The 23250-nt window shown below is 32.6% G+C and overlaps 3 protein-coding genes across 3 annotated transcripts in view; 1 reads left to right on the plus strand and 2 right to left on the minus strand.

Moving 5' to 3' along the window:
• Positions 1-13286: 13286 nt before the first annotated feature.
• LOC116013915 lies at positions 13287-15014 on the minus strand. Its single transcript, XM_031253884.1, has 2 exons — positions 14838-15014; positions 13287-13878 (listed from the first exon to the last, which is right to left on the minus strand). The coding sequence occupies exons 1-2, from the start codon at positions 14945-14947 to the stop codon at positions 13680-13682; spliced, it is 309 nt and encodes a 102-aa protein (XP_031109744.1). The 5' UTR covers positions 14948-15014; the 3' UTR covers positions 13287-13679.
• A 3955-nt stretch (positions 15015-18969) lies between these two features.
• LOC116014122 (protein LIKE COV 3-like) lies at positions 18970-21747 on the plus strand. The gene is made up of 6 exons (XM_031254124.1): positions 18970-19219; positions 19439-19491; positions 20198-20307; positions 20760-20927; positions 20995-21219; positions 21328-21747. The coding sequence occupies exons 1-6, from the start codon at positions 19085-19087 to the stop codon at positions 21432-21434; spliced, it is 798 nt and encodes a 265-aa protein (XP_031109984.1). The 5' UTR covers positions 18970-19084; the 3' UTR covers positions 21435-21747.
• Positions 21748-22090: 343 nt separating this feature from the next.
• LOC116012568 (U1 small nuclear ribonucleoprotein 70 kDa) overlaps positions 22091-23250 on the minus strand; it is a 7134-nt gene continuing 5974 nt past the window's right edge. The window contains exon 10 of the mRNA XM_031252137.1: positions 22091-23109. Coding sequence (XP_031107997.1) covers positions 22503-23109 — 607 coding nt within the window. The 3' untranslated portion in view covers positions 22091-22502. The remainder of the gene's footprint in view (positions 23110-23250) is intronic.

Below are 23250 nucleotides of genomic sequence, written 5' to 3' on the forward strand. Positions count from 1 at the left end.
CTTGAAAATAATTTTCTTACAATTTTTTATAACAAATCTAAGTTATGTTTTTTCCCCATTTAATTAATGGAAAAGGAAGCAAAAGTTGATATTTTATAGCCAAAATGCATTAAACAGAAGCATGAAAGAAAACTAGATGTTGTGGAAGCAATGCTTGCTTACTGTGATTTCTCTTTCTAATGATGGAATTTGATTCATGTTGTGTTGGAGATCTATTCTTGTCTTTGATTGTTGAATTGATATGATCCTAAGTAGATTTGAGTTGAGAAATAGCTTTTGCAATCTTAGATTCTATGGAATTTCATGATTGAGAATAGTAGAAATGTGTGAAGCTTAGGTGTTTGATAAAATGTCTCTTAGGCCTTTTGGTTACTAAATGGTACTCCTAAGCCTAAGAAGCCGTAATACACAAATGTGGAAGAGGATTATGAAATTACACTCTTGAATAGCCAACATGATTGAATCATTATTCCATTACTTAAGACACACCGTAAGGCAACATAGCTAGCACAATTCATTCCCTTGTTTACTACTATTTGTTACATCAATTTTGTTTACTTTACCCGATTACAAACTCTCCAATTACAAATGCTACTCCAAACTCTTCAACAACCTCACATGCTTGAAGCAAAGCTAAGAAATCTTCTGCATTGCCTCATTCAAGACCGACACTCGGGGAGTCTTGACTCTTCGTTTTATCTATTCATCTTTACATCTCACCGCACACACTATACAATCACTTCATTAGCCATGCTAATGTTATTCAGAGTGCTCATCCACAGAATGATCAAATTGACAAAACAATAGCAGCACTTCATGCATATAATCCTCTTCCACATTTGTGGTCGATGTGGGATGAAATTAAAGGGGAGCCCACGTCTCATTATTATTATTATTATTATTATTATATTTCTATTTTATATTTATTGTATTGTATCTATTTATTATTATATTATTTCTATTTTTTTATTTTTTTTTAAATTGTAATGTCCTTATATGTCATTTTACATGTTAACCGCTAAGATAAACAGTTAATTTTACCAAACATCTTTTTACAAATCGCTAATACAATTCGCTGGTCAAATCCACTAATACAATCCGCTATTTGATAACCGCTAACACAATCCGCTACCGCTACCGCTAACCGCTAGTCGTTGCAAGTAATTTCTTTTTCATAGTATTTACATTATATTCAATCCCATCCCAATTGTTTTTCACAAACCAAATCAGCTATAAAAAGTGAAATTTACTCAATTTAAAGATGTTGATACAGAATATATCTTTTAACCATTCTACTTTTAATTGCAAAGAAAAATAAGATTAAAAAGATCATTTATAAGTATGGTTTCCTTGAAATTGATTACAAAATGCATGCGTATAAGAAGTTATAAAATACATATGCATAGTATATATATATGACATCATAATTACATGTTTTTTCTTTTAGGGGAGGAGGGGTGGGTCTGAATATGATAGCACCTGCAAATATTTGAAAAATGTTACTACGTACCATTCAACTCATTTTGAAATAATTAATTTATCACAAATTAATTAAACTAAATTACAACAAAGTTTATTCGTATTTAATATTGGGAAAAATGTGAAAAGAAGAAATTTAAATAGGGAGAAAAAGAAAAGGAAAAAAAAAATGGAAGCTATCAACCATTCCCACTTGTAGACAACTCTAATAATTGTGTTTGTTCCGTGCAGTGTGAAATCGTGAATTGACTTGGGACCATGTGGAAATGGGTGGTGCCATATTTTGATAGATTGGCAATAAAAAATATATAGTAGTAATAATGATAATAATCTCTAAAAATAAACTTATAAAAGAACTCATATATATTTATGTGTATCTATGTATCTATTCAAATGAAGACACATATATTATTGAGGATGATTATGACTAATTTGGTACGTTGAGTTTTAAGAATGGATGGTTTAGATTTTTTGCTATGTTTTAGATTTTTAAAAAAAATTATTTTGAGAAGTATACTTATTTTCAAAGTATAAAGGTACTTACTTATTTTACAGAGTGGAGTAATCTATTTGTTTGTGTTTTCTAAACTGTTATGAGTTTACTTAGTATTGTATGCTAATTCTATTTGTTTGTGTTTTCTAAACTGTTATTTTCAAGACTCAATTGCATGTTAATAAATACTCTGTACTAATTTATTTTGCATGTTAATAAATACTCTGTACTAATTTATTTCAATTATATAATTAGGGCATATATATGATTAGATTTAACTTATTACAAAATTTTTTCTCTATGACTAGTTGAGCTGCACATGCATAAATTAATTATTTATTGTTGTCATTAACATAGAACCTACTGAAGCCCAACAAAGTCAACATTGCCCCCACCTCCCACTTAGGAGAATCACTTCATGCCACTTGACCACAAGGCCTTTGGCAAAATATGGAGTATTTAAAGTATAAACAATACTTATCATCTGTTAAACTCTATATATATATATATATATATATATATATATATATATATATATATATATATGAGAGAGAGAGAGAGAGAAATAATAGATATTATTATTATAATTATTAGAATAAAAATTGAATATATTATATATTCTCAAAAATATGTTATTCATGTGAACTTGAAAATATCCTAATACCATGCTCTCTCATAATAACTATCATTCTTGGAAGGAAAGTAGTTCATTCGTATGAATACTATTCTCGAAAATAAAAAAATGGACTAAACAATTGAATAGGTCTACCTGTTATGAAAATGATATTTCATTTCTGACTTATTCTATGAACCAAACCTGCTAAAAATTACATTTCAAACCATATTAAAAAACCCATACAATTACCACTCTCTATTATTAGTCACTAGATTTGTCATCTCTCTATTAGATAATATGTTCCTTATTTACTCATTTTTCAATAATTTATGAAAATAAATAATTTTTCTTTTTTTAAGTCGAGATGGAGTGACTAATATAGAGGGATACTTGTATTGGTGCAGTGGGGAACATTTTCATTCATTCCTATATTATTACAATGGGATAGATTCATGATTAACATTTTACATTTTAAAATTAATTAATGCAATCGAATTGAATAAATTTTACTATATATCATTTTAATATTAAATATGAGATGAAATAATTTGTGGGAGACATATCCATATGTTGAACAAATTAATAAATTAAACCAATTCTAATAACACCATTTTAATCTTACCCTTTCAATTGAGCTCGTGGCATAAGATCTTCCTAATACAGTTTAATTTACATCTCTTGTGGGCCAACTCACTAAGATGGCTATATCGGACAGTTTGCTTGGTAACGGCAAATTGTTCCAAATCCGACTCAATCCGACTCTCTATGGGAACTATCTATTAATTTTCTTGGTTTAAGTTCATCAATTGTATAACTTAAAGTTGGTTTACTTTGATCCTTTGTCGGTTAGAGTTACAATGTGAGTTTCACTTAGAACACATATTTAGTTCTTATTTTGTCTGAGCCAAACTCTAAACCCTTATTAAAATATACACATCTTTAAATAGTGACTGCGAATTTTCTTCTTCTTTACCCACAAAAAAAAAAGAATATTAATCTTGCTCTATACATTAAATATGTCTCTGATCATTCTAATATATACATATTCCATGCAATGCATGCAGCGCAAAGCTCCCTTTGACTTTTGGAGGCAAATGTTTTGCATATGCCAAACAACAACAACGTCTAAAACCGGCATATATGCATCATATATTACTATACCTTGCTACTTGGCTAGCTAGCTCCTATTATATTGTTGGTATCCACTTTTCGTGGGTTTTGTTCTTTGCATTCTCCCAACATTATGCTGTGTTAAAGTAACCATGTCTTGTCTTTTTCATAATTATTATATATTATTATTATTATAATACTCTCTCTGCTGCTTTGCCAATTCTTCTATTGCCATCATGTCAAAATATAATGGTGCTGTTTTTCAAGTTCTTTGTCGAACCACTCCCCCGTTGCCATCATGTCAAATTAAAAAAAATATATATTAAAAAACATGAAAAGGTGTTCTGATCTTCTTAATTACGTTTGTTACGTTATTGTCGATTACTATTACATTTCTTAACTTACTTTGGGGTATTTGATAGTCCGTAATGTTAGAATAAATAATCCATGCAATTCATGAGGCAATATGGTTGTATACATTAAATAATTAAAGATGTTAATGATAATAAACACAAACTCATATTATTAGTTTCTTTTGTACTAAACGGTTTGCAAATTGAGGCCGGGTATGTATTGGATGGGTTTTCCTTTGTAACATAGCATGCAAATCATATAAAATAGATAAATCGCATTAAGAACACGAACTCAACCAAAAGACCATATGTAATGATTTTTTTTTTAAGTTTCAATAAATCAACTTTCAATTTTCATTGTTGATGTCATGAATCTTTGATTCGATTGCTTAATGAAATTTAGTTTGTTTTAAAAAAAAAAAACAGTACAAAACAAAGATAAAATGATATAAATAGCATTGAATGCATAGAAAAAAATTATATATAAAAAAGCCGTTGAGAGAAAATATGAACTTATAGACAATAACTAAAACTTTTGCCAAGGACCTTGTAGTCCAATGGCATCAAACCCTTCCCTTTATACAAGAGGTGGTGGGTTCAAGCCTTAGTGTAGGTTGAGAAAATAGTTATGAACATGTACTACATTGTAATAGAGTTAGCAGTATTCAAAACTAAAACTTTTGAATTTTTCATATTCATAAAGAAGCCAACTCATGATTGATTGGCAACACATGCAAATGCACATTATATATATTCATGTCTTAAACATTCTTTGAGAGTGTGCAATCTTGACAATCAACATTCTTTGAGAGAGTGTATAATCTTGACAATGAACTTTGTGAAAGAGTCAAATTAACTTAAAATGGCAATTGAACAGCAATTTTCCCAAACATTAAAATAATAAATAACTTGTTGTCCTTACCTACAAAATCCATCAAATATTCCAAAACGTTAATTAAGTGTGTTACTATTTTAAAAATTTTACAAATATGTTTTCACATGCATGAGTCATCAATTTCAATCTAGCCTATGCCCAACAAATACTTCCACATTCTACTCCCACTAAAATTTTTATCATTTCACATTATATTGTTTTTGTTCAATTAATTTATAATGAGATGTCAAGGCGGTCGATTAACACATAAATAAAAAAAAATGAAAATAATGGCACTTTTATTGTATAATATTTCAAACTATTTTTATTGACATATTTTCAAAAAAAAAAAAACATAGAACACGATATCCGCATGATACTTTGTCAAGAAAAAGTTAATGTATATTATAACATTACCCCTATCCATCGACCCAATTCAGACTCAAACCTTCAATGTTAAGTGATAAAAAAATGAGATGAAAAGTATAGAGGTGTCTAGCATTACTTTAATATAATTGCTTCTAGTAATTTTTTATTATTTTTAAAATAAAAAAAAGAGAGATAATAGTGAGATATTTATAATGTTGTCAATGGCGGAGATTATGCCAAGCTGGCCCAATAGTAATTTGCCTCAATAACATTGGGCCTAGATAGCGATTTAGCCAATGGGAAGCAATCATCTAACCATTCGTGCGGGTGGCCCACTACCCAATCATTGCCACCACTAGGCTTCCACGTGTTGTGCCACACGTGTGGTTTTGTAGGGCGGCTTTTAATGCCCGCCACCTACGTAATTTCATGTGGGCCTATGGCATATAATATTCAATTGTTACAATTATTATTGTGTGAACCATTATTCACACTATACTATCAAATAATGTATATTCAATACATAAATAATGTACTTTGAGTATATTAAAAGTTTATATTACATTCAAGAGAAATACATTATTTGAGTAATAAAAGTATATTATTCTGTATAATGTACATCAAATACACAAATAATGTACAATGTACTTTTTGTTATGGTCTACACAATAATTTGCTGAATTGCTATGTGGTTGAGTCGTAGACCATGATCTATATCATAAGATGAACTAATAACATACAGATTCAATTTTTTTTTGTTTGAATATACAGATTCATTTTTAGTGTATTGTATTGTAAGTTTTCTTTCAGCGTACTGCATATTCATTTTTAATAGATTCATTATGTTTTAAATTCATGGTTGAAAAAATCGCTAGGCACCCAGGTATTTTTTTATATTATTTTTATTTTTATTTAAAAAAAATTGTTTAAACTTTTTAAATTTTGTAAAGACTAATAATTATAAACTATTTAATACTTTAATAATTAATACTAAAATATTAAATATTAACCTAAAAAAACATTTAGAGTTAAGCAATTTAAGATTATTTCGCTTAAAACGATATCTTTTTTTAGTCAAATAACCATTTAAAAAAGAATAACAATAGCTAATCGGCTGAGTAGTTGGTGCCTAGAAGGCCTAGGCGGTCAGTGCCTAAGCGGCTACCTAGCTGGCCGGTCGCTTAAAGCATATATTATGGTGATAAGCTAGGCTGTCGGCCAGTGCCTATGCGAAATTTTTGCAACATTAATTTTAATACAGATTCATTTTTGGTGCATTACTTATAGATAAATCTGTAGTGCATTAAAATTGAACACATTGCAGTATCCACCTTGTAATGTGAATTATGATCTAGAGTATAATTTGTGAAATGATGTTAGATTGGCATTGATTATTTGACTCTCTTTTAAACCCCTCTTACAACCCAAAATTTTGAATAGACTTGAAGATCTTGCTATGGGGACAAGAAGCATAACCTTGTTGATTCTCCGACCCAAATTAAAGCCCCAAACATGACTGCAACATTTTAGCTGTAAGTCTTATCCGAGGAGAAAGATTCCAATGGTTTAGCGTACTAGATCCACCCTCAATTGATGTGTAATTTCACCTAATTTCATTAATATACACCCACTGTACTGTACTATTATTTTATTAATTAATGAATAACATTCTTTTTTTTTTTTGTAGAATAATGAATAACATTCATTGAATATCGATATCCTGTTTGCTCATATATATAGTTTTGACACTTTGTTATAAAGAATATATTGATGGTGCTTGATTTCCTTGGACATGGCCAAGCGTGTTAAGGCTGGAGTAGCGTGTTGATAGATTGAAGAATTGGAGCTAGGCCAACGATGTGGCATGAGCTGGCCCCAGGATATATGTGCGCAACAGTAAAGTAATCTTAGTATGCATAGAAATATGTCGGGAACAAGGAGAGTTAGGATAGACGTATCAGTGTATGTATCTTTTTATGATTATAGGATCTTATTTGAAATAAAAGTAAGAGCGTGTGTTTCTACTATGATTCCCAGGATATATGGGCGCGAAAGTAAAGTAATCTTAGTATGCATAGAAATATGTTGGGAACAATAAGACTTTTTTTTTTGCAAACCAAAAACGAAGATTAGGATAGACGTATCAGGGTATGTATCTTTTTATGATTATAGGATCTTATTTGAAATAAAAGTAAAAACGTGTGTTTCTACTATGATTATGTCTATTATAATAATATAACTAGTCTTTTCTATGCGCGATACGCAAAACATATGCCCAATATTTATATTTTAAAAAATAACTAACAAATTCTTACTAATTAAAATCTAAATGAAAAAATTTAAGATAAAGAATATAAGAAAAGATATGTTAGATACATGTGTTTGGTAAAGTTAATGGAAAAGATAACGGAAGTTATAAGGTAAGAGTATTTTTGTCAAAAAAGCTTGTATAGTACAACTCTAAAAACACAATGTACAAAATGGTTAGCACTAAAAACATGGACATAAATTAGGTATATAACTTTGATTGATAGTAGCACTAATGTTTAGTTTGGTTTCGGCAAGTGTTGATCTTATCCTGGGCAAACAAAAAAGAATGATGACGAAGACCCAGATCTTTGATGAAGCTTTAAACTCCTTGAAGGAACATAACTTCTTAGTTATGAAACAGTCTGCGATTCAAGTTTTCTATAGCATAGTTAGAAAAGTTGTTTCTATGTCTAACTGTAAGGAATGGTTTACCATTTCATTGATCGTTGATGTAAACGTTTTATGTTATGAATTAATGGAATAGCTACGTTTTCTTTCAAAAAATAACTTTGATTGAAACTTATTATGTTTTTAGATTTAGATTAGACGACGACGATGATAATAATAATAATAATAATAATAATAATAATAATAATAATAATAATAATAATAATTTCTTATATTTCTTGTGTTATTATAATATTGTGCGATCCTTATACTTGGAGCAAGTTTTTTTTTTTATTTATTTATCTAGTGCTAAGTAAAAAAAAAAAAAAGGCTAAAGTGTCATTCAGCACCATGAACTATATTGGATTATTCATGCTGCACTTTGAACTTTCATAACGTCTATTTCGATACACAAATCATTAATTTTTTTTCATCTATCATTTTTCATAGGTTAAGAGGTTACTATGATGACATGGCACAGGTAATTAGCTTATGTGGATCTTCTTTTTAAGTCAACCCAAAATTTTTAAGTAAACCCCAAAAATCAACGCCTCACGCTGCCCCTCCCCCGTGCCTTCAGCCGGACCAGTGCTCACTAGACCAAATCACCATAGCCCCTCCACAATCCACTGCTCCTCCCCTGGCAAATTATTGCATGGACCATGGTCCACGCAGCTGTGTGGACCATGTTCCATGCAATAATGATTGCTCCTCCCCTCCCTTGCGGCAACGTGCGCTGAGCCCACCGACGACTTACCTAGGGGTGACCGCGCTTCGTTCTTCGCGGTTCCAAGGTTACACAAACCAGAATCGGAATCTTATATAAAGGTTCCGGTTCCAATTCAACCGGAATTTTTTTTTAGTATATATAATTATATATAGTATGTTTTGTTATTATAAAAATCATATTATAAATTTTATTATTATTATTTTGGCTACTGCCTACTGGCAGTAGCTAAATATAATTTTATATATATATATGTATTTAGCTACTGACAGTAGCTAAATGTCTAAATATAAGATTTTTTTTTAATTATTTTATAGTTCCAGTACCGGTTGGGCTGAAAAAGGTTTAGAAGAAAATAAAAAAAAAATCAAAAAAAAAAAAGAGAAGAAGACAAAAACAAAAGTCCAAGTCAGCATAGATTACCTATAACTTGTAGGTAACCTCTAAAAAATGCTAAATGAAAAAAAAAAATTAATGGTTTGTGTATCGAAATGGACGTTATGAAAGTTTAAGGTGCGGCATGAATAATGCAATATAGTTCATGGTGCGGGATGACACTTTGGCAAAAAAAAAAATCTAGCTAGTTCCATAAAGTATCAATGAAAACCATCAATCAGAACCTATTATCTTTGAACAAGTAGCTCTGTAATTTAATTGGGACAACATTATCATTTTCACTTCAAGAACAAGACAGAATTATTAAGCCCTTAGGGCAGTGGTCCAGTGACCGGGGTATTGAAAAAATAAGAAGATAGAATTATCAATTACGTTGATAGTAGAGCATTGTCAAGGTAAAAGAATTCTACTCGCAACGGGACAAATATCTACAACTAGACAAAAAGGAAGAAAGGAATGGTGGAATAGAGTAGTCACCATTAAGATAAGAAGTTACTTCAAACTGAAAATATAGTTAAGCATATCACTTTGCCCAACAAATCAAGTTCACAGTAGGGGTACATGGGTACATCTGACGTACTTGCAATTGATGGAGTTTCTCTAGCTAACATATATTTATCTATCACAATAATAATAATAATTTCTTCTATTTCTTGTGTTATTATATTAAGTCCTCGGGGCAGTAGTCCAGTGACTGGGGTATTGAAAAAAGAAGAAGATATAATTATCAATAATAATAATAATAATAATAATAAAAGTTTTGTCCATGGCAGCAGTATGCAGCTCCGAACATGCATTCGATCTGCTCCTTAAATTATATTATTGATAACGTTGTTGGGTTTCATTTTTCAAGGCGGAGTTTGATGAACATTAAATAATAATATATAGAATCTAGACCAGAAGTTGGCCGGATGGATTAGGTAGGAAAGATTTGGGTGGATTATAATATTTTTGGAGTGGAATAAGAAAATTCCAAGAGGGAATGGGATGGGATATATTATCCCCTAAAGAAGAGGAGCTGCTCTGCTCTCATCTTTAATTTGATTGCCTGTGCTCCTAGCCGACAGTTTCCCCCAACCATTATCCTAAATTTGGTCGTAAAACATCGGCCAAAGGCCTTTTGAAAAGTCTTATTGTCGAGAGGGGTTTCAAAAAGCTAGTAGTGAACAAATTAAAGCATGGCTACTAGCCCATCAAGTGTTTTTAAAAGTCAAGATAAAAATGGCCATTTTTCTCTCTCTCTCTCCATCAAGGGAACTTGTATGGCAGAGAGCTTAGTGGTCCACACTATGGTAATTGTCAGATCAACATCTTTTGGTAGAATATAGTTTTTCAAACCAGCTATAGTAGTTTTGAAATAATCATGGGCAGTACTGATAGTCGACGGGAAAAATAGTTCACACCGACGGTGCATTAACTTTACCATAATGTTAGAGAGCAAAAGAGAAATGACAATCATTGCACACGCGTTGTTTCGTAAAACATGACTGCACCATGCTCTGAGGAGCCCCAAGGACATTTGCTATCATTGATTCATTGCCAAAAAAAAAAAAATTACATAAAGAAATAAAAAAAAATCATGTTACCATCCATTAACTTCTACCTTTTGATAATCAAGTTTCAACTAATTAAGCAGTCATTTATATGATGCAGGCCCTATTTTTTGTATATGTTGGTCTCTAGTTCTAAGGCTCCCTAATGTCATTTCGACATGGAAAAGGAAAGATGGAAACCACTATAACCTTTTTTTTAATTTTTTTTGGATGACAAGAGAAACTCAGTTACTATCTAAGAGTGTATATTGGATAAACTCTACTCATGTGTAAAAAGCCAGTAAACTATACACGAAAGGTAAACCGCTAACTCTAATCATATTTAAAAGGCCATTTGGACATCAAGAAGTTTCACATTGAAGCTTTCTAGTAACTAGCTAAAGTGTAGGCTAACTTTGTTCTCTCCATTAATTCCTTTTGTCCTAATGGAGTAGGTACATGGCACAAGATTAATGGATAAACTAGGCTTTTTTTTTTTTATAAGGCAGATATGAGCATACAAAACGGCTTTTAGCCAAGTCACATCTGAGCATTAGGAGCCCCACTGCTTGCTCATCTAAAGGATTAAAGGATTAATTAGGATCCTGCAGGCATCATTAGCATGCTTTTAATTTTAGTTAACAGGAAAGATAAACATCACCTCTTACTCAGTTTTAAGCACAAGAATTATTGGGGGGGTTTAATGATGGCATTTTGTCATTTGCATATACATTAACTAATATAAATACAAGTTTAGCATTTGTTTAGGGTTAGTGGAGAATTGATTGGCCGAAAATTTCGGTCTTTAGTGCTAGGGTAACTCCCTCCGCATTCACTTTCTCTAATCACCCTAAACAAAAAGGCTAAATCACTTTCTATTTCCATCATATGATATCAATTGACACACGTGTCCCCCTAGAAGATTGATTTACTTGGCTTGTAAATCGAGTTTAATCAATAGTTTTACATCAATCAACAACCCACTAAAAAAGACAGTAACTTTTACACCGTCAAAATTCCTGTATCACTATTGCTATGGCTGTTGTTAATAAAGAGCCTTCTCTGTTAATGTAATTCATTGAAATGTGTCCATTCACAAAAGAAGCTTTATTCAGAGCCACAACAGAAAATTTTCAAGTTACTCTTGCATTTTAATACTCTACTCTCAGAAGGCAAGCCATGAAATATATATGCAGAACTTATTTACATCACTTACTCCACCAGATATAGTGTATTGTACTACTGAATAAAGTAGTCTTCATTCTATACTGTATTGTACTACTGAATAAGTAGCTTTCTATAGTGCATCTTAGAACTACATTTCACGTTTTCTTTCCTCGATAGGGCATAAAAACGTACTGGTAAACAAGGAAACTTTTAAACAACTCTCAGGAGATACTTAAGCCTCCAGGCTTGAACAACCTGTAGTCTGTAGATCAAGCCTTTGAGCTCAAACTTTTAACCAGTCAAGATCCAGGCTGAACCACAACCGATTTCAAGCCAGCTTCAAACTCCTCAGTATCCAAAACCTCCAATTATAAAAGGCTGAATCCTGCTGAGAGTTTTAGACACTAATTCTAAAAACAAGTCCTCTGGGGTCTCTATGCTGTGAAGCTAAAGTTCATTCACAAAAAGACTCCATAAACTAAGTCCAAACTTAGAAGTATGGAAGCCCATTAAAGATTGTTCTTTCTTCTGCCTAGGATAATCCAAAATCTGAATCTGAACAGGATTAAGGAACCAAAACCAGATTTTTCCAACCAAAAATCCAAAACATAAAAAGCTCATACAATGTAATTCAGATATTCATCATAATATTTTCACACAAAATAATTGAACAGATAGATTTCTTATAGTAAGAGCTTCTCCTATACCTTTTACCACAATGTTTTTTGGCACAAAATGAAAAAGAAGCGGCGCCACTTTTTCTCTTTTCCCAACCTAATTGATATGACCAAAATTCTCTTTACCTTTTTCCTTTTGGAAAAGAGACAAGTTAGTAAAAGACATTTAAGAAAGTTACATTTTTATATATCTAGTAATACATCACGTTTAAAGCCCAACATTTTATGTTTTACCCTAGGCTAAGCCCAACTCAAACAAGTAATGAATACCAATCCAACTTGGAACAAGCCAATCTGAAAAACACCCAATTTGAACAACCCAAACCATATTTCAGTTCAGATTTCAGGTGTCAAAATACAACATTTTGTTTGGATATCCAAAATATATATCATAATCAATCCAAACTGATGCCACCTCAGACCTAGGGACTTTGTTGGATGTGTTGGAGTTGGACTCAAATCTTAATTTGCCCAGTCAACCCCATTTCAAAATGACTATTTTGTAATATAACCTTTGTGAATCCAAAACCTCTTTGCAATTTGAAGCATGAGACCAAGCCAATTTATTGAGATCTTAGTTTAATCCATGTACCTATAATGCTACATACTACAGTCAGAAATTCTTTTGATTTTTCAATTCCCTTTGAGAAAACCAGAAGATAGTCCTTAGTGATGGACTGATGGTACCATGAATCCATGATAGAATACTATTCTTCCAATATACAATGTACATAGAGAATAAATATTTCTCTCAACAGCTTGGCATGAAAAGAAAGAACTGAGAGCTCCTTTTCCATCAGAGAAAAAAAAATAATCGAATTATACCATATTTATATCTCACCTGAATACAATGCTAAAGTGGAGGGTAATACCATGTATTCTGTAGTTTCTCATACAGTGAAGATAACATCTAAAGTAATTCTTTTCCCAATGAAACAAAACTTACAATGCAGTAACAAAAAATTTCCTACTGTTAGGGAACCTACTTCCTGCTTAATAGTTTTACTTATAAAGATGTGTATGGGTCACCGACAAAGAGAGGTAAGAAGCATACCATCCTCCAAAGAAGAGTCTGGTAAGTGATCTTCTATTTCATATTTCTAGAAATCCAGCTGAGTATAATGGAAACTGGAAAGTGATGTTCCAGTAGGTAAGAGTGTTGCATTTGCAGCGGGCCTGATGAAAATGTTCACATGGACAAAGGTAACAACCTTACTCTCTTCCTTGCATTTGCCTGTCGCAAAATTCTCAGACGCACTGGAAGAGAGACACTGAAACATAAAATGATAAGAGAAATCCAGTAATGCTTTGAGCGAAGGGTCAAGTATGATGATATTACGAAAACACAAAATAGAAGTGCCCAAACAATGGCCACAGCAACATCAGCCCTGCACAAGTAATAAGAAATTGGCATTAACTGAATATGAAGTACCTAAATATAAATAATAGTTTTTAAAGGTCATACTAACTTCAGACTATGAACAAAAGCATATACCGGGAAATGAAAAAATTTCATGCACTATTATAACAAGGGGATTATAAAGTCCAAGGAGGTAGCATCTGATGCTGCCATAACAAGGTAGGCAGCAAAATACAACAGAGCAGGCTTATCAATTCAGAAATGAAGAATTTCCACAAATACAATAGTTATTAAATAGGAACTCAAAATTATCAGAAAAACAGTTGGTTAAGGCAATAAAATGTAAACATTGTAACAAGAATAACTAAGAAGGATGCTGAAAGATTAAAAAAAATGTATGCATTTCTTTATAACACAAACAGAAAGCCATGATTCCCTGAATGCAAGAGTACTCATTGGCCTTGTTAACTAAGCACCAGAGTTATGGATCAAATTGTGCAAAGGCATGAGTAAACAGGAGGTAATTACAATCCCACCTGATTCATTTACATTTTTCCAAAATATAATCCCTCCAAGACCACTTCTAATCCCCAAATAACCTCATTAGCAAGTACTGAACAATAATCATGCTTCATTCAAATCATATCCTTTGCTTTTTAACCCTAATTCAGTAATTCTGAGTTCAGTATTCCTGAAATGTTCTGGAATTCCAGGTACCAATGCATTCAAAATGAACGAAAAAGGAACCCTCATAGCCAAAACATTACTTTAATGTTTTAGCAAACACCAAATCAAAACGAAACAATAAAAACAAAATCACTGCAGAAGCTTCTCCTGGCAAATCATCATACAAAATACATCCAAAGATACATAAAAACCACGCCACGTTACGCATATACCAGAACAAATAACTATGCTACACATCAAGTATGCCTATAGAAAGAAATTTTCGTATGCATAATTGCATATATTAAGAGAGAAATATACCATGTAGTGAGGAAAGGTTTAGGGGAGAAGATAGCAAGAGCAGGGCACTTGTGCTGAGATCGGATCTGGTAATCTCTGAGTTGCTCAACGAGTTTAGACTGAGTTATCATGATCCCGCCCACCGGAGATGGTTGTCTGGTATCTCCGACCTAACGATTGAATTGAACTGAGATTCGCATTCTGCTGATGAGCTACTACTTTATTTAGGGGTGTATAGGTAGTTTTAGAAACTAGAGGGGTTCAAGTGGTGTTATTAAAAATCTTGAGGTCTATAAGTGAAACTATCCCAAAAATAAATGTGAGTATAAATCAATACTTTTTTACGAGAGAAACATGCAATTACTATTTGAAGATGTGTACGGGGTAAATCTTGTTTCTCTAGGCGCTAAATTACACAATAGAGGTAAACCTCACTATGAAGCATATTTTTTACGGTATGCTTATAACTAGGAAAATATTACTTCTACTCCCTCTTACAAAATTCTAATGTTAATATTTTTCTTGAGACCCGCGAAATGAAGATAATAAGTATTATCAATTGTCACATAAAAAAATAAAAGTGAGAGAGTATAAATAGAAAGTACATGTAGTAGAAGTGTAGAACTCTTAGCATCCATATCAATGAATTTTTTGGGATTTTTTGAACAGTGTATAGTGAGTTGGAGGAGAGAAAAGACAAGAGAGATAAAATAATTTGCCCTAGTGTTGGTTTTCAAAACAGTGCAAATGGACATAAAATAACCAAAATTGTGCGTGTTTCATACACAGCAACGCCCAGCCGAGCATGTACAGTGCACGCACCGGCTGGCTCGTTACTTATCAATTTTTTTTTTTTTACATGTTCTTTGCATCAGAATGTCAACACATTGTAATTCCTTTTGTTTTTTCTTTCTTTTTTTTTTTTTCCCTCTACTGTCTCTCTCTCCTAATGTAACATTAAAAATTATACAAAAAATTATCTAGTGTAGATGCTCAAGCATCCATATGAGTTTAGTTTTTGCACAATTTTTTAGAAGCCACATAGGAGAGACAAGTGAGAAAGATAAAATAGAAGAAAAAGAAAAAAAAACAACTCTTTTTTCCTCTCTCATTGGAATCCACAAAAAATTTATCTCTACCGGAGTTAAAATTTGTTTCTATCTCCTTCTTCTCTCACATCCACCTCACCATGGGCTCCACAAAAATCCACAAAAAATCAATAACAATTTAGTAAATTACATTAAAAAAAAAACTATATATTTGGTAATCTTAATCCCCTATTTTCTAATTTTTATTTGTCACTTTTTTTAAAATATATTTGGTGCATTCACTCCAAATAGCAGAATTCATTGGCTTGATCATCCGCCAAAATTATTGGTTTTATTTTAATTTTTAAAATACTATATTTGTACCATTTTATGTGTATAATTTAATTAATAGGATTTTTTTGAAATTATTTACTATTCAATTTTTCATAATATATATTTTTTAAACTTAGATGGTTCAGATTGAACCCTCACACTACGGTCTCTCGTCGTGACCTTTAAGTCAAGCAACGAACCCAACTATGTTAAGCTCCGTGAGGAAATTTTTCATAATATTCAGTTTAGTATTAATATATAAATTTTATATGTTTATAAACTACATTAAAAGTACTATTAAATATAAATAATTAAATTAAAAAATAATCTAAAATAATAAAAATAATAATCAAAACATACAAAATTAATTTCACCAATAAATAATAAATATGAGAAGTAAAATGTGATAGAGATGAGTATTTTATTATATTTGTAGCCTCATTTTTGTCCGCTTCAAAACTTTCAAGCCAAGTTGGCACTCTAAACTCTAAAGTTCTAAACCCTTCAAAAAAAAGAGAGAATCACTTATTTGGTCTCTCAATTGTTGGCGAACTGTCAATGTAGTCCCTTAATTTCGTATTCATCAATTTGACCACTGAAATAAATTAATTTTTGCCAAATAACTCTTTCCGATCGTGTTTTGTCATTCAGCCGGCGAGAACTCCATTTAAGCATGGGTATTTTGGTCCTATACTTGCTTCTGAATTTAAAAATAAAAAATAAAAGAATTTTAAGTGACATTTTGGTCAAACGCCACTGTTTCCCTAAGCATGAGAACACATTAAGCAATGCTCTTCTAACCCCACCCCTTCTCATATTAAGAAGCAAGTAAAAGACCAAAATGCCCATGCTTAAATGGAGTTCTCGTCGGTTGAATGACGAAACACGGCCGAAAGGAATTATTTGACCAAAATTAATTTATTTCGGGGTCAAATTAATAAATACGAAATTAAGAAACTACATTGACAGTTCGCAAACAATTGAGGGACCAAATAGGTGATTTACTCTTTAAAAAAATCTCATCTTAAAACTTAAAAGATGGATAAATATAGTCTAATCCACAATGCAACTTTGGTCCGAAAAGATAGATTTGTGGTTTAGTCAAAGAGATTGGTCCAATAATCAAAACTAGCATTATGAAGAATTATTATTGTCAATTCAATTTGGTTGTTGAAAAAATTATTATAATCAAATTAGCAATGAGAAGAATTATTATGGTTAAAATAGTCGTTAGAAGTATTATAAATGTATAAATCTTCATAACATTTCACGACTAATCCTTATTTTATATTGAATGATCATGAAGATCTATTATTCCACCATAAAGGCTAATTACTCCACAATGAAGGAATCCTAAATAATTGAATGGATATTATCTCACAATAAATATACCAATCATCATCTTTCACTATAAAAGGCTCAAGAATTAAAGAATGAAGAGGCAATAAGATCGGCCTTCCGGCTCCCGCCCCAACAACAATCACTCAAATAGGCCACGCACACTCTCCAATTGTTCTTAGTCCAAGCTCTATATAATATATATGTATCACACTCCAAAAATGTAGTAAAAAATTAGTTTGACACAACTCCAAAAGACTTGTGATTTTTACCTTTTGACGAGTTTCATGTGAAAATTGTTTTGTATCTATTTAATTTTCACATCAAATTTATATTTTATTTAAAATTTCATGTTGAATGACTTGAATCATCCTTAATAAAACTAAAATATGTAGCTTAATAGTTACTCGAAAACAATACAATAATATAATATTTGTTTATTATTTTTTTTCCAAATAATTCATCCAATAAAATATAATATATATAGTTGTTGAGTAATTTTACTTCACCCTATAGAAAAAAATCACTTATTAATATTCATTGACGTGCTATTATTTTAATTTCTTAAATATTTGAATATTGCATGCACTCTTATTAAGGGTAAGATAAGATTAAATAAAGACTCAAATTATTAACAAAATGTAATTAAGTAATTGCATTTTTTTAAAACCAAACCAAAAAAAAAAAAAAAAACCTTCAACAGGAACAACCAATTTTTTTTTGTCTCTAGATTAAAAATGAACTTGTGTTTTTTTTTAATTTATTTATTTGAAAATTTTAAATTATGTCATGTAAATGTTACATGAATTGTCAAATCATTAATATTATTTTTCTAATAATTTGAAGATAAATTTTGACTCTATTTCACTTTTATTACCTTTTATTAATGGGATAATATTATAATAATATCATGCAATGAATATTAGATATTGAGTTTAAATATGAAAAATGACATTTTATATTTAATGTTGAGTCTCAAAATTAGATTAGCTTGATTTACTTCCAAAAAGATTGAATCTCTAATCCAATGGTCTCTCATGCTCCGGCCCGACAGAGCATTTGGAAGGATGTAAATCATGGTAACTCAATGAACCAGAGGCTAGACCTTTGCTTACTGCGCATAAGATGTTCTCCTCACTTTGAAAAGTTGTTCCTACAGTGCTGCTGGTGTGACTCGATCCCTAGTTTTTCCTCACAAACTTCACCTCGGTGAGACTCAATTTACTTTTTCTTAGGTTTGGATGCAGATTCATGGAATTCAATATATAGTTTGACGAAATTGAAAATTTGAGTTATGAGAAAATAGAAAAGAAAAGAAAAGAATATTAGATATTGATTTTAAAAGGGGAAAATAACATTTAATATTTGTTAGTCGTTTGTTACATCAAGCAATAAACATTTGTATATTACTCCATATTGAAAAGAAAGAAAGAAAAAAATCATTTATTTGATGAATGAAGCTTGGCAATTGGCAGTAGGCAGTGGTGTGGCTAAGCGCGGGTACTTCGGAGGAGTGGGATTGACGTAGAGGTTGTCGTTAGCGGTGGATCGCGGGAAGAGAAGAGAAAAATGGCAACGAGATCGGAAAAGGAAAGAGAGCTCGAATGCCTCATCCCGGTGGTCGGCTCCGACCTAGATTCTCCGCCTTCCTCCAAGTTTTCTGATTCCCCTGCTGCTTCTTCCTCTCACTCCGCCGGCAGGGAGGTTTGTCTCTTCTCTATCTCTCACCACTCGATCACGCCAACATTTGATAAATTGAGATGCAATGTGTGTGTGATTTCTTTCCTTTCGTTATCACTGAACAACGTGGAGCTTTAGCTTTTCATGTTACGGATGTGGAGAATTTATCGATTGAGTCGAAGAAGAACACGGCTAACACTACCTTGAAACGGCTTTCATTTTAGGTATTTTCATTCTCTGCAGGCATTTAGCAAAGTGATTCGTAGCTGGGCTTGGAAAAAATTTATGACTGGATGGTTAGTATTCCTCTGTTCTACTCATTTGCGTGATGATCTACTCTTCTCTCCTAGCTTCACTATCAAACCGATTGTTTAATTACATGGTAACTGATGAGAATGTATGTCTCAATTTTGGAGTAATTTTGTAAGATCTGATGCTGTCTACGTGTTTCCATGATTCTGCATGGCATTCCCCTGTTCAGTTGTTTGTCCAAATCAAAGGAGAATTTCAGGATAACCTATCAATTTAATCATGTAGAGCTGATGGATACTGAATGTGCAGTTAATATTCTTAGGATTTCAGTTTCATGATCAAAGCAGTCAATTTCACTATCTTTCTCAAAAGAATTGGTGAATTACTGATTATGGACCATACTATCATGGATTTTCATCTGATACACAACATGAATGTTCATTCAAATTCTAATGGTCTTAACTTTGTGAGTGCTTGATAAATTGCGAAAGTTGGCTCTTTAACTTGTAGTCCTAACTTTGTGCATTGACAAAAGCACCATTTTCATGTGTATGTTTTCTTTACTTTCTATTGCACCATTAGACTATATCTTCATAAATAGTGAATAATTTCCCAACATGGTCGTACTATGCCTTCGTTAATAATGGTTTCACGTGGTATACTCGATACTACTTTACATCATTTTCGAAAAGTACCTTTTGGGACTTTGGCTCTCTCCACAAGTGATAGGTTTCTAACATTGTTTTGCAGTGTCATCTTGTTTCCCATAGCCATAACCTTCTACATTACATGGTGGTTCATTTATTTTGTGGATAGCTTCTTTTCTCCAATCTACACTCACCTGGGAATCAATGTGTTCGGTTAGTATAAAGCTTCATTTGTACATGTTTGTGTGGTGTTTAATTGTTGTTCAGTATGGGACTCTTAATATTTAACTTCATACATTTTAGTATTCTTGAGAAACATTGCAATAGATCAGTTATGACTGGTATGAAGTTCCAATCTAGTTCATTTCATAAAGATGCTCAATATTCAATGCCTGTATGTGCACACACGAGAACTTTAGGAGCAGAGGATCGTATTGATTTTTACTAAGGAAAGGCACTGCATAATGATGAGTTATGCATACGTTTGCTGAATACACTGTTAAAGCCATGTAATTTTTCCAGGACGGACAATGTTATACATGTGTTTGTTAGGTCAAGCTGATTAGCTGAATCTTTTCATTGTTTTCAATGCGAAATATTGCCATACACTGTCGTTACTTTGGAAAGAACAAGTTTATACATCTAACATTTGTAGCATTTCACAGGTCTTGGATTCGTGACATCCATCACTTTCATCTTTTTGGTTGGGGTGTTTATGTCCTCATGGTTAGGTACCTCTCTTCTTGGAATAGGAGAATGGATGATTAAAAAGATGCCACTCGTCAGTTATGTTTACTCTGCTTCAAAACAAATCAGTGGAGCAATATCACCAGGTAAAACCTATGAATTTCCATTAACTCATGTGTTTAGTAGATTAAACGCTGGACATCACTTGTCCAGATCAGAACACAAATGCCTTCAAAGAAGTGGCTATAATAAAGCACCCCCGAGTTGGAGAATATGCATTAGGCTTCATCACATCAACTTTGATGCTACAGAAGAGTTCAGGAGCAGAGGAACTTTGCTGCGTTTATGTCCCAACTAATCACCTTTACCTTGGTGATATCTTCCTTGTCAATTCCAACAACATCATGAGGCCTAATCTCTCTGTACGGGAAGCAATAGGTAAACGGCTAAGATCAAAGCTCATTGTCATTACAATTTACATGCAAATATGCTCATAATTTATGTTCTCTAATGATGCTAATCTGTTCGAGTTCCTAAATATTGCAGAGATTGTCATCTCAGGGGGCTTGTCTATCCCAAAGGTCTTGACTATAGTGGATCTGCAATATATGCTATCAACCAGAGTTGGGAAATTCTCAATTCCTGAAGTTTAATGATGGGAAATATAAATATTGATATCAAATACATGAAGCTGCCCCATTTCACAGAGGGTAAGGTACCTTGATTGCTTATATTCAAACAGAGACTCGGTTACAAGTATTCGCTCCTGACTTCAGGAGTTGTGATCAAGGTGCCTTGAGTTATTTTTTGGTTTGGTTAGTCAATTTCCAGTCATGATAGTCATATTGGTTCTAAAAGTTATTAGGAAATTGAGCATGATACTGTAATTGATTAATTGTACATCATAGCTGACCTACGATAAAGAATGAAACAATTCTCTTTGAGAGGCTTCCTTGGCATTCTGAACTCATCTGATTGGAAATTACTCTTATTTAAAGCACAGAAGGCTACTCAAATAACATTGAAATTCCTGCACCTTGTGTACACTCTTTACCAACTTGAAAACCGATCTCATTTTGTAATGCGCATTATAACTATTACTCAGTAATTCTCTATTTGTACCAACGCCAGACTATTATAATCCACAGAAAAAATGTCGAAGGCAACTAGAAGACTAAAGCATGAATTTGATGCTTCAAAACCAGCCAGATTTCATAACACTTCTTCACAAGGAAATTTAAAAGAAAAAGAATAACAAGAAGAAAGAACGTATTCAAGCTAAGAACCTACCTGATCGAACACAAAAAAGTTTTAAAAATCAGCAGATTGATATTGAAAAGAAATAATAAAGTTTAAACATCCAAAAATTGGTGAGCAATCGTCAAAGCACAAACCAGTAAACCTCCATGGGGTCCTAAAAACAGGAAATAACACAAATGAAAACCAGGTCTATTTCATGATTAACAACTTCCTTAAGCTTGCTCGGGCCATTAATCACATTCCGCAAACATCAACAGCAGCAATATTCACTGCAAATATCATTTCGAAAAGTCTACATAATTAGTACTTGTATTCACCAGAGAGACCTGAGTGGTGATAATCACAATCCCTTTGTGATGATTCAGATGTTGCGTGGTCATAAACATAATTTTCATTCAGATGTTGCATGGTCATAAACATAAGTATCCTACTCCGTTTGATCATATCAAACATGATCACAATCAGTCTTTATAGCTCTCATCATATCCCTGCCCATCTGGATTATCATGCTCACCATGATCTTTATGATGATCATAATAGTCATAATGTCCACGGTCGTGCTCCCCTTTTGAATGTTTATGTCCATGATTAGACTGTTCATACCATACCCGGTCTTCCTCGGTCTCTCCATGATCATACTTTCTGTCCCTTTCATCATGCCTGTCCCGCTCGTGATCATAGTCTCTATCATGATAATAACTATGCTCATGATCATAGTCGTCCTTATCGCGAGAATAACCATGCTCATGATCATAGTCATAGTCCCTATCACGGGAATAACCATGCTCGTGCTCATCAACATCATAGTCCCTACTTCTACCTCTATCCTTCTCGCGATTACGATCACGGTCTCTCCCACGATCACGCTCCCTACCATGATCACGCCCTCGTGTTCGATCACGTTCTCTATCACGATCACGCCCATGGTCTCTCTCATAATCCCTGTTTCTATCACGATCTTTGTGTCTCTCATCCCTATAATCACGATCCCTTGGCCTTTCATGAGACCGCTCACGAGACTTCTCTTGTTCTCTTTCCCTATCCCTTCCCCTCTCACGGGACTTCTCCCTATCCATCAAATGTTGTATTGTTGTCAGTTAAGCACATTTTATTACTTTGAAAAGTTGGTAAACACATTTAACATTCTACCACTACCACTACCACCACCACCATCACTCCCTCCCCCCACCACCCCCCCCCCCCCCCCCC

This window comes from Ipomoea triloba, chromosome 3 (assembly GCF_003576645.1).
Source record: "Ipomoea triloba cultivar NCNSP0323 chromosome 3, ASM357664v1".
Classification (NCBI taxonomy): Eukaryota; Viridiplantae; Streptophyta; class Magnoliopsida; order Solanales; family Convolvulaceae; genus Ipomoea; species Ipomoea triloba.